The following is a 17,408-nucleotide window of genomic DNA, read 5'->3' as shown; positions in this document are numbered from 1 at the left end:
CTCCACCCACAAGGAGCGACTTGAGATAGCCGGAGTTTCCGGGGGCTAATCCACCGAAGGATCGGGATCGTCCACCTTACGGACAGCCGTGGAGTAGGAGCATCATCTCCGAACCACGTTACATTGACGTGTATTGGTTTGCTAGTTCTTTTCTTTGTCTTTAGCTTTCGTATTCATTGTTTTAGTATTTGTATTTCCGCTTGCGCACTAACGAATACGTAGGAAGCGAGTTTTGGGGGTGCCGTCTATCCAACCCCCCTTCAAGCCGGCCACCGATCCTCCAACAAGTGGTATCAGAGCGAGGTTGCTCTCCGTTGGACTAACCGCCAAGGAAGCAAAGATGTCCGGCTTGATAGATCCGCCAAAGTTCGAAGGAGAAAGCTTATGGGACATCACCTTTTGGATGGTGAAGATGAAGAACTTCTTCGAGACGGATTGGGACACAATGATGGTGGTGGAAGAGCCATTTGAAGTCCCTAAAGACAAGAAAGGGAAGAAGCTCCGACCACGACATTGGACCGAGGAGCAAACCACACGATCGGAGGCAAATTCAAAGGTAATATCAATATTGATTGAAATTTTGCCTTCTAACGTGATAAATCGTGTAGGTGAATATAAGAACGCCCACGAGTTGTGGAGCAAGGTAAAGAAACTTTTAGGAGAAGAACTTTTGCCTACACATGATGAGATAGAGCCCAAGGAGATGGGCTTAGTAGCTCAAGAAGAGGAGGAGGAGCAACCGGAAGGTGATGAGCACTCAACTTCCGAGGAGGAGGAGAAGGATGAAGAAATGTCATCCATTAGTGTGGATGAGGAGACATCCTCAAAGGTTGAGGAAGAATCCAAGACAAGTGAAGAAGAAGTCTTGGAAGTCAACCTAGTGAGTACCTCCACCGAAGCAAAGTCAAAAGATCACATCGTGTGCTTCGGGTGCAATGAAAAGGGACACTACAAGAGTAGATGTCCTATGGGTAAGAAAGAGGTATCTCCTAAACTCAATTCAATTCATTTAGAATCTAATTTAAGTGATAGGAAAAAGAAGGAGAAGAAGCACATTAGATGCTTCACGTGTGGAGAACTTGGACACTACCACACAAGATGCTCGAGGAAGGGAGAGTTCAAGAAGTTGGAGCATCTAAAGAAGTGGGAGAAGAAGAAGAGGAGCTCAAGTCAAGGGGGAGCTTCAAGGGTAAGGGAGGTATATCCTAATTTGAAATGCAATGCAAATTCTTATGTTCCCATGCATGCTAGGAAAAATAATGATTATCATTATGTAGCAATGAAAAATTTTGGATTTAGATATCATGATCGGAATAGGGTAAATGTGGATTATAACCCTAGGAAATCTATGCATGATAAAATTTAGAAATGGTAGACCTAAGGAGACCCAAGGCATTAATCCCAAGAAGGGGAGACATATGCCTAGAAATGGTAGGTCTAGGAATGTCCAAGGTGGACATGTTGACTCTAGGGTTAGGAACCTAGAAAGGGGAAATCAAGCTTTGAAGGCAAAGCTTGATCAATTGGAGAAATTCCTTAAGAGATTCACTATTGGATCTAAGGGATTAAGTATGGTGTTGGGTAGCCAAAAACCCAACAATGATAGATCGGGCTTGGGATACCGATCTAGTCCCTCCAAGGTCGAAAGGAGACCATGTGCTAGGGTGGCACATGATAAGGGAAAGGGATAGTCATCCAAGGCCAATAAAAAGAAATATGCTAGGGTTGCATATGATTATGGCAAGGATGATGTGTCCACGGTCAAGAAGATAAGGAGATCTTCTAAGGGACATCATTGTGGTTTAGCCACAATAGATGAGTCACCTAAGGAGGTGGCTAAGGTTAAGAGCTCTAGGGGGAGTTCAAAGAGTCAAATTGGGACCCATGGCCAATGGATCTCAGGTGGGTTCTACTTGGGGGTCTAGAGGAGCCATGGAGTGTGCCAAATGGTTTGGAGACGAACTTGAGTCTCAAACCTAGGGATTTGGCACACATGGATTGTGTTTCATGCAAGAAATATGACATTTGGGGTCATATAGCATGATAATTGGTTTGGATGTATAGATGCCATATAAACCAATGCTAGGGATGCATTGTGGGTTGGTATGGGCAAATACATCAAAAGGAAGCCAAAACTAGGACTTTAGGTCAAGGTTCAATTGAACCATTTAGCTAGTTTTGGATTTTGTGTCAATCTTGTGATTGGTAATAGATACATTTTGTAATGTATTTTTTCCAAGTAGACAAGGGTACAATAGACCTCTCCACAAAATTTGGAAATTTTTGGAGGTCTAGGGAATTTCTGGTGTATTTCTGAAGGTGGCCTGAAAATGCTGATTTTTTTCAAAAATAGGGTACCAGTCGACTGGTACAGATACCAGTCGACTGGTAACAGTTTTTTTGAGCACAGAATGTCTCTGTAAGCTCATTTTGTCGATACCAGTCGACTGGTGATGATACCAGTCGACTGGTAACAGTAGATTTCGACCACAGAATGCTTCTGTAAGGTTTTGTCGAAGGGGGCAGTCGACTGGCACTTGGGGCAGTTGACTGATACCAGTCTGAAACTGTTTTTAGCATTGGTTTGTGACCATGTCAACTCACTTAGATGTATGGGATCCAAGGGGGATTAATACATGAGTTTAGGGTCAGTTTGGATGAGAAATTTTCAACAATTGGGATATTGTTGGAGAACTTTTTAGATGTTAGGCAAAGGGGGAGAAGTAAGGTTTAGTTGGGAAAACCTTTAGTGCCTTTGCGTAGGGGGAGCCTTGTGATAGGTTCTTAAAAAGCCTTGTGATAATTAAGGTTTAGTTGGGAAAACCTTTAGTGCCTTTGCGTAGGGGGAGCCTTGTGATAGGTTCTTAAAAAGTCTTGTGATAAAATCCTAGCTCAACGGGGAGCTTAGGTGTAGGGGGAGCCTTGTGATAGGTTCCAATGCATGTTTATTCGGCGGTTGCCAAGTGTGTAGCCTTGGCAACGTAAGTCCATTTGGCGGTTGCTAAGTGTGTAGCCTTGGCAACGTAAGTCCATTCGGCATTATAAGTCCAAGTGTGTAGCCTTGGCATCGTAAGTCCATTCGGCATTATATGTCCAAGTGTGTAGCCTTGGCATCGTAAGTCCATTCGACGGAGTAAGTCCAAGTGTGAGCCTTGGCATCGTAAGTCCATTGTTTTTAGCATGTTTATTTGTTATATGTTTTCCCTAACTTAAACGTATTGCCAAACACCAAAAAGGGGGAGATTGTTGGAGCAATCTCAATGGTCTGCGGGACCATGTGTTTTGGTGTTTGGGCAAACGGTTTAAGTTAGGTTTACCCTTGTTATTTGATATGTGTACTTGAGTTGTGCAGAACTGCAGGATACACATGTGACTCAGGTTGACGGCTTCGGGTCCGGTGAAGGATGGAGCATCCGAGGGACCGTGGACAAGGCAGCAAGGACAATGGCCGAGGGAAGCGACTTCAAGGCATACGCGAAGGATGGCATTGGAGACAAGCCGCGGGCTTGGATGCATCCGAGGGACGAGAGCCAAAGGAAGTAGGCTTGAAGGCAAGAGATCAAGGCTGCAAAGAAGAGTCAAATGAGTCGTGAGGGTACGAGTGCATGAGAGATTGTACTCGGAGTAAAATCCTAGTTTTAGGGTTCTACTGTAGCGGCACTGTAGCAGTACTGTAGCGACACTGTAGCAGTTACTGTAGCGTACTGTAGCAGTCTAGCAGAGAGCCGTTGGGCTGGCATCAGTCGACTGGTGCAAGGACCAGTCGACTGGTAACGGGCAAATCAGGTTCTGATTTGTTCCAAGCTCTATAAGAAGGAGCTTGGTATGGCCGGCCAAGGCGACGAAATTAGACTTGGTTAAAGCCTAATTAGTAGTCACAAGAGTGTTGTGGTTGCAAGGTTGCAAACATAGTCCCATATTGAAAACACATGGGAAAGATCATGGGTTTATAAGAGAAAAGATATCTCCATTGGCATGAGGCCTTTTGGGGAGAGCCCAAGAGCAAAACCATGAGGGCTTAGGCCCAAAGTGGACAATATCATGCAATTGTGGAGATATCTAAATTCTTTTCGATCCTACAATTGGTATCAGAGCCCGGACTGCCAGAAGGTTTAACCGCCAACTGTGCACAAGAGCTATGGTCTGATTGAGCCATGTGGATACAATATTGACCTCGAACAAAGAAAGTGGGGGCTCCTATGTTCGGATCATGAGGACCAGACACCAGGCAGGAAGTCCTAGTTGCGACTAGGCAAGGAAGTCCTAGTAGGTCGGGTGGACCGAGGGGCAGGAAGACCTGGTGGGTCGAGGATCGGACGTGGGAAGCCTATGGTCCTTTGTTTGAGGGGGGGATTGTTGTGGTTGCAAGGTTGCAAACATAGTCCCATATTGAAAACACATGGGAAAGATCATGGGTTTATAAGAGAAAAGATATCTCCATTGGCATGAGGCCTTTTGGGGAGAGCCCAAGAGCAAAACCATGAGGGCTTAGGCCCAAAGTGGACAATATCATGCAATTGTGGAGATATCTAAATTCTTTTCGATCCTACAAAGAGTTCTCAAGTGTTTGTGGAATCCAAGAAGTCTTGGTGTGTTGTGGTGAGGTTTCTCCACCCACAAGGAGCGACTTGAGATAGCCGGAGTTTCCGGGGGCTAATCCACCGAAGGATCGGGATCGTCCACCTTACGGACAGCCGTGGAGTAGGAGCATCATCTCCGAACCACGTTACATTGACGTGTATTAGTTTGCTAGTTCTTTTCTTTGTCTTTAGCTTTCGTATTCATTGTTTTAGTATTTGTATTTCCGCTCGCGCACTAACGAATACGTAGGAAGCGAGTTTTGGGGGTGCCGTCTATCCAACCCCCCTTCAAGCCGGCCACCGATCCTCCAACAGTTACCACCCCTAGGGTTTTCCACTTGCCTAGAATCCACTAGGACTTTTGCCTAAGACAACTTAACTTTTCTGCAAGCTCAATCAACCTTGTTATATCACAAGACAACTTAACTTTGGACCCTTTGACATAATCAAAATCCAGGTTCGATCGTCGGATGCTTCCCGCACCAACATGAACTCCAGATAAGTCAGGGTGTGACCTGATATATGACAGGAAGTCCAGCTGGGTCTACGGGACCTGTCAACTAGCTGAAGTCTAGTTGGGTCTGCTGGCCTGACAACTGCAGAAAGAGCTGGTGGGTCAAGAGGCAAGTCAAGTGACTACAAATGGTAAGTAAAGGTAAGCAACTAGAGGAAAGATCTAGTGAGGACTCGTTTCTAGTTGAGGGAACAGTAGGTATCTGTCCAACCTAGGGTTTCAGTAAAACTTAAAGTCATGGTCGGGCAATCCAGAGACTGTCAAATATATATTACTACTCTTCTTTCCATGTTACTGCCTATTGTATTAACCTTGTGATGTAGGAAATTAAAAACTAGAAAAAGGGGTCCAAGCTCTCGAACATAGTCCAGTCTCTCGGAGGTTCGAGCGCCCGAATTAATCTAGGCACCTAGTAAGGGTCGAACCAAGCAGGCAACCAGCTGAGGTAGTAGACTCTAATAAGCCAGGATACATTAGGGTTCATGTGCCCAGACCAGTCTGGGCATTCAAAAATGAATAAATTTTCAAAGATAGAGCTTCATCGAGGTACAACCACAACAGCGCTCCAGGTGCTTGGAGGTGAATAAGTCAAAGAAGTCCCAGGATAGGATAGGCCTCGTTGGAGGTGCTTGGGAGTGGTTTAGGCGCCTAAAAAGGCCTATAAAAAGGACTTCGACCAGAAGCTTTATAACAACATTCACTTCGACTTTCATACTCATGCACTACTCCAAGAAGAATTCTACGACATCGAAAGGCTGCTCCAATAACCAACTATCAAGCTTCTACTCCTTTTTCTTGTCGGTATATTTTTATTTACCTACATTGTACTTAAAATTGTGTAATCTTTCAAACTTATAATGATTTCCCAATGAAAGTACTCAATGAGTGTAGTCCTTGGAGTAGGAGTCATCGAAGGCTCGAACCAAGTAAAACAAACTTGGGTTATTACTAGTTTCTTTCTGTCTCATTTTCTTTTTCACATTTAGTTATTCCACTGCATACTCACTTGTTTTTGAAATTTGAAAAAGATAAGTTTTTAAAATCACGTGATTCGCCCCCTCTCTCACATGCACACAATCCAACATGTGCAACATAACATTTATGATATATAGGGATAATATTATAGGATCAAAACGAATGAGAGAGGGGGGAGTGAATCTCATTTTAAAACTTTTCTTTTTCTTCTTTTAAAATCTTTCTAAAAAACCAAGTACGCAGCAAAAAATAAAAGATATTTGATTTTACTTGATTCATAGTCCCACAACTACTTCTTTAAGACACACGATCCCTTGGACCATTTTGATTAGACAATCCACTAAATTCTTTCCCGAAGAACCTTCGGGCAGAGAGGTCAAATACACAAATGAAAAAAGTGTAGCACCCTACACTTTCTTATGCGAGTAATAAATAAGAATGCAACACTTAAATTTTATCGACACTTGTAGTAGTTAAAGATCATAATTCGAGGTCGGTGTTATAGAGTCACAGCACAGCAGTATCAAGAAGATGACACGGTAGAATAGCTTGTAGGCTTATAGTGAAATAATATTAATTTCTTTGGAAAACCATCAACTCTGATCCAATCCCAAATCTTTGGACTTTATCCTTTTGGAGGCGCCTCCAATCGTCTAAGAACGCCTCCAATGCCTCAACTTGAGACGCCTCCATTGAACCAGGAGCCTCCAATGCTTCACTCAGGGCACCATCCACTCAATTGAGGTGCCTCGAGCACTGTTCATCTGATCTTATTATTTTTTATTCCAAGCTCCTACAAAATGTTTTAGTCCAAATAACAAAATTACCTGCAAAATAAATTTGGCACAGATGCATAAATTAATTTATGAATTAGATCATGTATTACCAAGACCAAGGTCTAATTTTGGTCTCAACTTAGATTTTCATAATAGATCTAAGTTAGATTAGCGCCTACAGTCTCACTAGGACTCATTCTCACTAGATCTATCTCCTCTAATGTTTACCTTATTTACCATTTGCAGACTTACTTGACTTGACGTCTAACCCACAAGGTCTTCCTTCCAGATACCCCATCTACACTTCATCCAGTTGCCAAATACTCCTACTGACCCAACTAAACTTCCTGTCAGATGTCTGGTCCTCTCTGACCTATCTGGGATTCCTGCCAATCTTGTCCTCCTAACCTAACTGGACTTCGGTATGGTATTTGGTCCTCTAGACCCGTCAAGTTTTTCAACCTATACACTTGATATACAAATTAGATCTTACAAAATCTAACTTCTAATATTTTATTATACATCAAAACCTAGGTTTGATTATTAGCGTTGAGTGCACCAACAATACTACACACCCATCCGTGAATACCCCGTGAGAACCTAGTGTTATGTTGTTTAAAAAAAAACACTTTCTTTAGCATAAACACTAAACCCTAAACTCTTAAAAAAATTAAAAATACCACTAGGTGCTCACGGGTTGGTCATAGATTAGCGTGTAGGGTAACAAATCTCATATGCACACTCATCTATAGGTAACTCATGAGCATATAGTGTTATTTAAAAAAGAATCACTTCCTTTTGCTTAAACTCTAAACCCTAAAAAAAACTAATATTAGATGCTCACGGGTTGCCTATAGATGGATGTGCAGGATAACAAAACTATAAGTTTTGTTACCCTGCACACTAGGTACTCACGAATTGTCCATAGATAAGTGTGCATGGTATACACACAAACATGCTACGCTGGGCTCCTACGTCGTGCGCACCTGTGCGTGCCTTGCGTAACTCAATTGTTTTTGTTTTTGTTTTTCTTTTATTTTTGTTTATTTTTTAAAGCTCTAGGTTATACCAATCATATTTTGTCTTTAGAGCTTAGGGGTTGAGTTATAGTATATAACAACAACAACAACCAAGTCTTTTTCCACTAGGTGGGGTCGGTTGTATGAATCTTTTTACACCATTGAGCTTTATCTCTGACTATATCATCATCTATATTTAAATAAATTTTATCTTGTTTTATTATTGCTAACCAAGTCTTTTTTGATCTTTTTTAGTATTTTTTTGTTGAGTTATACTATCAAACACAAAAATATTCTCTGCTGCGGACCTTTCACTGCGCGCCTATGCGTGACACTAGTCCAGGTGACTGGATTCATTCAGTAAGTTTTTTTGTTTTATTTTGGGATATATTATATATATTTAGGGTTCAAGATTTTAGGATTTAGGAGTTGGGTTATAATGAATTTGAGTTAATAAGATTTTCCCTCTAGGATTCAAGCTTCCCTTTTAGGTTATAGTGTTCAAGATTACAAATCTTAGATGCTCACAAGGTATAGGGTTTAAGATTATAAGATTTAGGGGTTGAGTTTTAATAGATTTAAGTTAATAAGACTTTCCCTATAGGGTTCAGGCTTCCCTCTTATGAACCAAGCCGTTTATGAACTATTCGAAGCTCGATTCGATAAAAGTTTTTTTTATCTCGTTTAATGAGGCTCGTTAAGATAAACAAATCAAGCTCAACCTTCACAATACTCGATTCGTTAGCTCGTGAACATGTTCGTTAGTAAGCTCATGAATTAACTTTTCAATTAAAAAATAATAATTTTGATATTGAATTTATAGATTTTATACTCTACTGATGAATAATATAGATAAATATATTAAATTTATTTATTAGAATAAAATTATAAATTTTAATAAGAATATTATAATTTTATCTTAATTATATAATTTAATTTTTAATGAATATTTAAATTTATAATTTATATTTATTAAATTTATTTAGATTCGATAAAAGCTCAAATAAATTTATGAATCATGAATATATTTATTAAATAAAGTTTGAATTCGGTTCGATTATAATAACATTCTAAATTCAAACATAAGATATAGTCTTTATTTTTAAGAAAATACTAATTTAAAAAATATATTAAAAAATAATAAATCACTGTAGCATACATTGACGCGCTACGTTTCGTCCATAGCAGAGGACTCCTATATGTATATACACTCACTTATTGCAGTCCCGTTAATTTGTCCAATTGAGAAAACTGACTCCAATCCTTCTCTGCGTCTTTGTCCCCTCTCTCTCGCAACGCTCCAATACCCTCCATCTCCACTTGTTACGGACAATTATTGGAGGTCCAAATATATCCCTCCACGTGTCATCTAATTGTTCACACATAGTTATACGAAAACGAGACAAATGACTGCCACGGCACACAAAACAATTGCAATATCCTTTTTTATACATATAAATTTGATAGGCTGAGGAACTTCGTTGTGGAAGCATCCGGATTTGATTTGAAAAGTTTGAAATTATTCTAGGCACCCGTGCATGATATGATCTCAGCGTCTGCACTCAGTATTGTTTTTTATTTTATTTTAAGATATATTATATGTTTTTAGAATTTAAAATTTAAAAATTTAAAAATTGAATTATAATAAATTTGAGTAAATAAGATTTTCTCTATGATTTAGACTTTCTCTTGTATTATAGTGTTTAATATAAAAATTTTATATATTCATGGAATATATTATATGTATTTAGGATTTAAAATTTTAAAATTTAGAGGTTGAGTTATAATGAATTTAAGTTAATAAAAAAAAATTTCTTAGTGATCTTATTTCTTTCATAATATTTAAAATAAAAAAATTTAGATGATTATATATATATATAGATATATATATTGTGAAATGTCTGATCTTGTTTATGAAATTTGAAGATGGAAATGTGTTTTTATATCATCATGAATTATATCGTATGTTGCAGTACCAATTTATAGATCCAAGTTGGTGGTGCTACTTAATTTTTGGCGCTTTTTTTTTTTATCGAACTAATAATTTTGAGCTAATTCATTGGAAGAGATCCGAAAGTTAGCTTGAAAAAAAAAAAGATAAAAAAAAAAGGCGCCAATAGAATCTAATTGCTCTAAAATATCACCTTCAAATTGAATTTTGCGATCCAACGGTGGATCGGTGGGATTGGCCTCCTACGAAAAGACACTTTTAAATCATTGATCTGTTGGGCGGGGCGTTGGACAAAACTGTGACTTGTGCCATAAATAATGTGGAATAAAATATAGCAAAATTACAAGTAGTTGCAATCAATCAACCTTCGAGTGAAAAGAATCTTTTATTATTATTTTCATAAAAATACATAAACAAAAAATTTCGATTAAATCTCCAAACATATTTTATTTCCATAACAATAATTCTGCTGCCATAATGAACTTTGACAATTCATTTTATGGTACCTTCAGATAAAAATAATTTAGAGTAGCAGTCAAGAACTGGATCTGTCTATGCCATAATCAGTTTGTAGAGGGATTTTAAATCAATACTATAATTTACTTTGGCTCTCCATGATTTAGAAATTTTATGATTTTTCTGGAATCTAATATATAAAATAGACAAGATATACCAGGGATCTTTTAAATAAATTAAGTTATGTAAAATATTAAAATTGTAAGTTGCTTACAGTTTTTCTTTTCTAACCCCTAAAATTAATAAATATTTTAAAAAATGGACACAGATAATATTTTTTTAAAAAAAAACGGGTTGGAAACTCGCACGAACAGATCAAAATCGAACGGTCGAGATCTATTTACCACTCTTTTTAACTCCACTCCTCTCCTACTCTCTCTCTCTATAGCCAGTTCAGCGATCCGAACTGCTCTATAGCTCGCTCGGCGATCTCCGAGGTCTTCGCTGCCTGTCTTGGTACGGTTCCAGATACGACGATGCTGCTCGGGAAGCGGTCGAGGCCTCCGATGCGGCGGACGACGAGCTCGCTGGAGTTTCCGGATGGCGGAGTCTCCTTTGACGTCGAGGCCCCTCAGCCGCTGGATCAGGGCGAATCGATCGGGTTCCAGCCTCTGGATCCGCGGTGGGGCGCGGCGGAGGTGGCGCGTCGAGCGGTCAACGTCTCTGGGGCGGACTGGCGCGCGGCTCGGTTCGTGGGGTCCATGCTTTCCCCCCGCGGCGGCGTGCAGAGGAGCAATCCTGTGGAGTTGTCCGGCGACCACCCTGGGACCGCGGCCTTCTTGAGGGCATGTGGTCTCTGCAATCGACGCCTCGGACCCGGCCGGGATGCGTTCATGTACAGGTACTTCCTCTCCTTCCACTTTCGCACCGAGAAAGGTCCCGGCTTTTTCGTTTGCTCTCTCATCCCATGTGATCATTTCTGGACCAAAGATTGATTTTTTAGGGTTTACCCAGTTACTCACACTTCACTCTGTCTTGTTCGGCCCCTTATTGAGGAAATTACCGTAACTATAGAGTTCACGAACGGTTTCAGCTTCCAATTTGTTTTATCACCTTGAGACTTTGGTTTAGTGATTCATAGGAGAAAATCTGGCAGGTGATCTGTCCATGTTCGTCCAACTTTACAATCGATCGATGTTACAGTTAGTTAAATCGACCTTTCGGATCTCATCAACTTCTGCTATCAATTGAAGTGATACGAGCAATATCTCTTCTTCTCTATGATAAGTAATACACATGAATGAATCTCTCCAGTCCAATTAAGATCTTCTTCTCTGTTCTAACACACAAATCCCATCAGGTTTGTGATTAACGGACTCAATCTGCTCTTGATTTTTGCAGGGGTGAGATTGCTTTTTGCAGCCTGGAATGCCGTCAGGAGCACATGAGCTTGGATGTGCCTTCAGCAGCACAGGAACCATGAAGAGTATCTGGTGTTCGAGCTTTCTTCATCTTTATCTGGAGGACTGTGGATTCAAATGCTACAAAGCAACCAAATGGATGGCGCCCTGTGGTTCTGTATTTTCCGGCAGCATCAATAACAGATTCATCAGCGCTAAAGAAGAGAAATCTTAGACTCGATGCTGCTGTTCTTTTTCAATTTTTTCTTGGTGCTCAAAAGAAAGCAAGTATCAATTATCTTCCTCCATTTTCCCTGAAAGATGGTTCTCTTTTTCGAATGATAGGACTTAGGAGACGCCTTTGGATTTCAATCACAAGGTTTATTTTAGGTGGCCATGTTAATTTCTCCGAAAATCAATTGGGGGTTGTTAGATGTGCAGTGTGGCTGTCGGAAGCATGCATACATGATGACAACTTGATAATAGATTCAACAATTAGATTAATCGAGTTTAGTTTTAAGACAAAGTAATTGTACTGTTTAAACGTTTGTAGATCTATTTGCTCTACCATATCTTCCTGAGACAAAAACATAACCAATGGTATTAGAAGAAAAAAAAAATTAGAAGCTCTTTTAATTGGTGAATATGAAAGGGCGTGTTTCGACTACGTACTCTAAGCAAATTATCATGATAATGAAAAAGATAATCTTGATGGTTCACTTGGTCAGAAAGATTAATTAAGGCGCACAGTGAGGTATTAATTAAGTGGAGAACGGGAATGGAACGGTGGTAGGCAGCCCCGGTCCTAACAATCAGGAGGCCCGGGGCGAAACGATCAAAAAAGGTCCTTAATTTTTATTTCATTAACATCATTAACTTCATAAATTTCATTAGACTCATCATTAACGTCATGAATTTCATTAGACTCCTTGTTAACATCATGTATTTCTTTAAGTTCATCTATATTATCCCTATTTAAATTTTCTATATTTTCATTAGAACTTGATCTTTTAATAAAAAATTTATTAAGAGCACCTCTTTTTGATTCATTTAATTGTTCTATTTTTTTTTTCTTTTTTTATATCCAGAAATATATTTTCTAGGCAGCATATTATAATACACAAAATTACAATAATTATAAAAGTATAATTTAAATAAACTAAATAAAACTATAATTTAAATTAATTAAAATAAATGCATAAAATTACAATAATTGTAAAAGTATAATTTAAATAAACTAAATAAAATTATAATTTAAATTAACTAGAATAAATGCACCTAGATAAAAAAGGAGTAGATGACAACCCGCAATCGCCGCAACTTGCGAACCTCCGCAACGCAGGCCGTAGAAGTTCAAAACCTTCAGATGCAGTGTACAGGAGGTGCTGCCATGCTGGTGTAGCCGTGTAGAGAAGAGACAAAGGCGCAGCCTTGTTGTGACGCCGTCGTGGAGTTGGAGTTGCTGGTAGAAATATTAGAAAGGAGAGCAAACAAAAATGAAAAGGAGTGCGTCGGCACTCGGCAGAAATTGCAAAAGCTTGAGGTTCGAGCTTGTCTGCTTGTGCAGTTGTGCGGCTTGTGCGGCGGCGGAAGAAAAGGTGCAAAAGTATGAAAAGCGTGGGCACTTGCAGAAATGGCAAGGCTTAGGGGGCGTTTGGTACGCGCGTTTTCCATTTTCATTTTCTGGAAAAAATTGGCTATCGTTTTCTAGAAAAACAGAGAATGACAAAAAGTCATTTTCTGTTTTCTAGAAAACGCGCGTTTTCCAGAAAATGAAAATGAAAACGGTGCAAACCAAACGCACCCTTAGCTTTTCTGCTTGTGCAGTTGTGCGGCGGCGAAGAAAAAGGTGCAATTTTACTTTACAAAACCTAATTCTTAAAATAATTAATATATATAATATATAAACACTGGCTTGTGGGCCCCTCCTAAACTGGGGCCCTGGGCAATCGCCCAGGATGGCCCGGCCTCTGGGCCGGGCCTGGTGGTAGGGTCTGCGTCATCAGCTCTCGTGGCCATGGGCCCCATGTTGACATGCAAAACTAGGTGCAATGGTATAATTTATAGGGTTAATAATTTTAAGCCTCCCTAAGTTTTATAGCGAGTTGCATTTTGCCCCCCTCTATTTAAAAAACTACACTCAACCCCCCTTTAATATAAAGTAAAAAAACAAAAAAAAAAGTAAATGACTAAAATAACCCTAATCTAAATCAGATTTCTAAGAAGAAAATAAAAATAAAAATAAAAATAAAAAATCTTATAAAACAGTTGAAAGCTTAACCTTAACTAGATTTATATATAAGTTCAAAATCTCATTTATTCCTAGAAAAATATCCTCATAAAATTCATATATGTACTAGCATAAACAATAGAAAAATAGTAACTCTGAATTCTAAATTAATGAATCAAAATTAAATAAAAATAGAACAAAATTTATTATTAAAAATAAAAAATGAAGACCATTTATGATTTAGAAAAAAAATCATCCTTTTAATTTTTACCCAAAAGTAAATTTTCATTTCAAAACAACACCCTTTTGAAACGAAAAGTATTTTTAGCTGCTTTGAAATGAAAATTTATCTTTGGACAAAAATTAAAAGAGTGATTTTTTTTCTAAATCGTCAAAGGGTCTTCATTTTAATTTTTTAATGATAAATTTTGTTCCATCTTCATTTAATTTTGATTCATTAATTTAGAATTTTAGCTCTTTTTTATTTGGTAAAATGAGTTTTTTTTATTGATTATCACTTTCAGAGTTGTTGTTTTTCTGTTGTTTATACTGGTGCATGTATTGTGGCATAAAAAAAAGGCGAATACGCTCACCCCCAGCGTCACTGCCAACCCGTCCCAAGGCCAACACAGAGGAGGTAAATTTATACTGATGCATGTATAAATTTTGTGAGGATATTTTTTCTAAGAACAAATGAAATTTTGGACCTATATATAAATCTAGGTCTTTCAATGGTCTTATGGGATTTTTTTATTTTATTTTCATTTTCTTCTTAGAAATATGATTTAGATTAGGGTTATTTTGGTCATTTATTTTTTTTTTATTTTGTTACTTCATATCAAAGGGGGGTTGAGTGTAGTTTTTTAAATAGAGGGGGGCAAAATACAACTCGCTATAAAACTAGGGGGGCTTAAAGTTATTAACCCTAATTTATATTATAAGGGAGCGACCGCCTCAGTCCATCCAAATTTTAAATCGGTAATTTACACTATTTCGAAAGGCACGATAAATATAAATAATTAAGATTTAATTTTTAATAAGGGTTAATCGGATTATAAGATTTGGATATATATATATATATATATATAAATGATAATAATATATATATATACTTATTTCTATATTTATTAAAGCGAAGGTTTGAGCCACTCCCTAAAAGTTTATGTGATCACCGGCCATTATTACTTTTTAAAGTGTTAACTAGCGTAGAATTTGTGGCAGTAAACTGATTAGCGACTGGATGGTAAGATTTGACCTGCAGACTCAGCCGGACACAACTTAGACCGTGCATCTGACATGACCAATATGCTGGGCCCGACACGGTATGAATAGGGTTAGACAAAACCTGCAAATATAGGTTCCACAGTTTAAATTATTTTATGAAAAGAAACTAAAAAAATTAATAAATAATTGTCTATATCAATATCAAAATTTTATCAAATAAAATTCTTGTGATTTTTTTCCTTTTCTAGTTTATTTGTTTTCCAGCAGCCGTGACGGGGCTCATTGACTAAAAAATAAATAAAAAAAAAAAGAGGGTGACGTACCATTTATTATGATTTCACCTATTTCTGATTCTGTCTCAACGTCATGCAATCGGATCTGCTGTGTCCAAATTATATCCAACATTTTAATTTCAAAAAAATAAATAGAAAAAACGATCTAATTTCCTATAACGCCTTTGTTCATATCCAAATTCATTCCTGTTTTTTTTTTCAATTTTTTTCCTTAAAATTTAATACTTTAAAAGAGTCTTTTTTGATCGAGGAGAGGAGAGGAGAGGGTGATAAATGAGCCAAGTTGAATTAAGTTTTATATTTTTAGAGTTTGTTTGATAAAATCAAGTCAAATTAAGTTTATAACGAGCCAAGCAATTGAAATTATTATTTAAACTTAACTTGATTTATTTTTTATAAGTTTGATTTAAGTTTGACTTGAATTGATTAGTAGTTCTTAATTAAAATTTATTTAATTGTTTGAAATTTTTATATTTTAAATTTGTTTTGTTAGTTATTTAGTTTGATATTATATTTTTTTTGAGTATTTAAAATGTTTCTTTATTTTTTTTTAGTATATTGATTAGAATTTTATTGATAAACATGAACTGTGTTCAAGAATATGGTACATGAACATTTTTGATGATATATATATATATATATATACTCTTGGTTAAGAGCATCCACATCAGTTTCTCTATTACTATATCTAAAATTTAGGGTAAATGACCCACTTTATTAAATTTAGATAATCACTTTTCACTGTACACTACATCAAATACCCTAAAATTTCTATTATCCTTAATTTTTTATTATTTTCTTCTCTTTTTTATTATTATATTTATGGAATGAGTGGAAGGAGAGATTGAGTGGAAGGAGAGAGATTAAAAAGAAATATTATTTTATTTTTAGGGTAGAGGTTTCATTCCCTAAATTTAGAGAATCACTATTCATCAAATCTAAATTTAGGGAATGCATAGAGTAACTGATGCAGAGAGTTTTTAGTTATCCTATCCAAAATTTAGGGTAAAATCTTTGGATATGGTAGCTGATGTGGATGCTCTAAGGTGGGCTCCTGTCCCACCTAATTTTTGTATGTCTTCTATTATTATTTTTTCAATCCCACAAACTGATTAAGTATTCTCATTAACTCCCTCCCACCTTCTACTTTCAAACCAATTATCAAAAAAAACCTAATAGAAAAGGCTTGAATTAGAATATTTGATAAGAAATGGTAAAAAACAAACTCTAATTCGTGCAAGTCATACATGAGTCTCTCCTTCGATTTTTGTCATTTCGTCAGTGATTTTTTAGAATTTGGGTCATGGGATGTATGTATTCAAATTCTTGGAAAATTTCCAACCAAATCTAGCCATTACCATCATCTCCCTTCGAGTTTTCAACATCAATTTTAGTAAAATCACCACGTAACCATCTTATTTTAACCTAAATCGATTTTACTTCATTTTTTTAAAGAGTTTTCAACCCGATTATAGATCCTTGGTTTGAGTTTTTGCGATTGATTGTTAGAAATTATGCCTACTCGATTTTAACTGTCACTTTGAGAATCTTGAAACTCGATTCCACCTTTATTGGTTGATTTGCAAGCGGTTTTGAGTGAAAATTTTATCCATTTAATTTAGTTCGATTTTTGACTCATATATATAGAGCTAGTATTATTTATTGGTTCTTATTTTTATAGATTTTGAAATTGTACCATTATGAGATAAAATTTAACAACTCTAAAATTGAGTTAAATATTTAATTATAATTATTTGAGTTATTTGAAGATAATGTTTATGAATTTTTAATTTTAGATTTTTAGCTTAAAAATTTATTGTTTTGAATTTTGAGAAAAAAAATATTATTATAAATTTTGAAAAAATAATTCATTGGTTGAGTTTACTATGTATTGAATCTAATATATTTATTGAATTGACATGTTAATCCATCTTATTTTAACTCTTTCCCTTTTATACACCAATAATAATATTTTTAATTATGAAACTTA

The 17,408-nt window shown here is 37.0% G+C and overlaps 1 protein-coding gene across 1 annotated transcript; it reads left to right on the top strand.

Annotated features, from left to right (window-relative positions):
* Positions 1 to 10,717: 10,717 nt before the first annotated feature.
* Positions 10,718 to 12,105, top strand: LOC121985542 (FCS-Like Zinc finger 6-like). Its single transcript, XM_042539066.1, has 2 exons — positions 10,718 to 11,172; positions 11,673 to 12,105. Exons 1-2 carry the CDS (start codon positions 10,808 to 10,810, stop codon positions 11,752 to 11,754), a joined length of 447 nt encoding a protein of 148 aa, XP_042395000.1. The 5' UTR covers positions 10,718 to 10,807; the 3' UTR covers positions 11,755 to 12,105.
* Positions 12,106 to 17,408: the final 5,303 nt, after the last annotated feature.

The sequence above is a fragment of the Zingiber officinale genome, chromosome 5B (genome assembly GCF_018446385.1).
Source record: "Zingiber officinale cultivar Zhangliang chromosome 5B, Zo_v1.1, whole genome shotgun sequence".
NCBI classification, from domain to species: domain Eukaryota; kingdom Viridiplantae; phylum Streptophyta; class Magnoliopsida; order Zingiberales; family Zingiberaceae; genus Zingiber; species Zingiber officinale.
This window is presented reverse-complemented; position numbering and strand designations above follow the sequence as displayed.

What these genes read in the sequence shown, in the direction of transcription:
- LOC121985542 (XM_042539066.1), top strand. Translation starts at nt 10,808, where the DNA reads ATGCTGCTCGGGAAGCGGTCGAGGCCTCCGATGCGGCGGACGACGAGC. An exon ending in CGGGATGCGTTCATGTACAG is followed by an intron (nt 11,173 to 11,672) that starts GTACTTCCTCTC and finishes TGATTTTTGCAG; the next exon opens with GGGTGAGATTGCTTTTTGCA.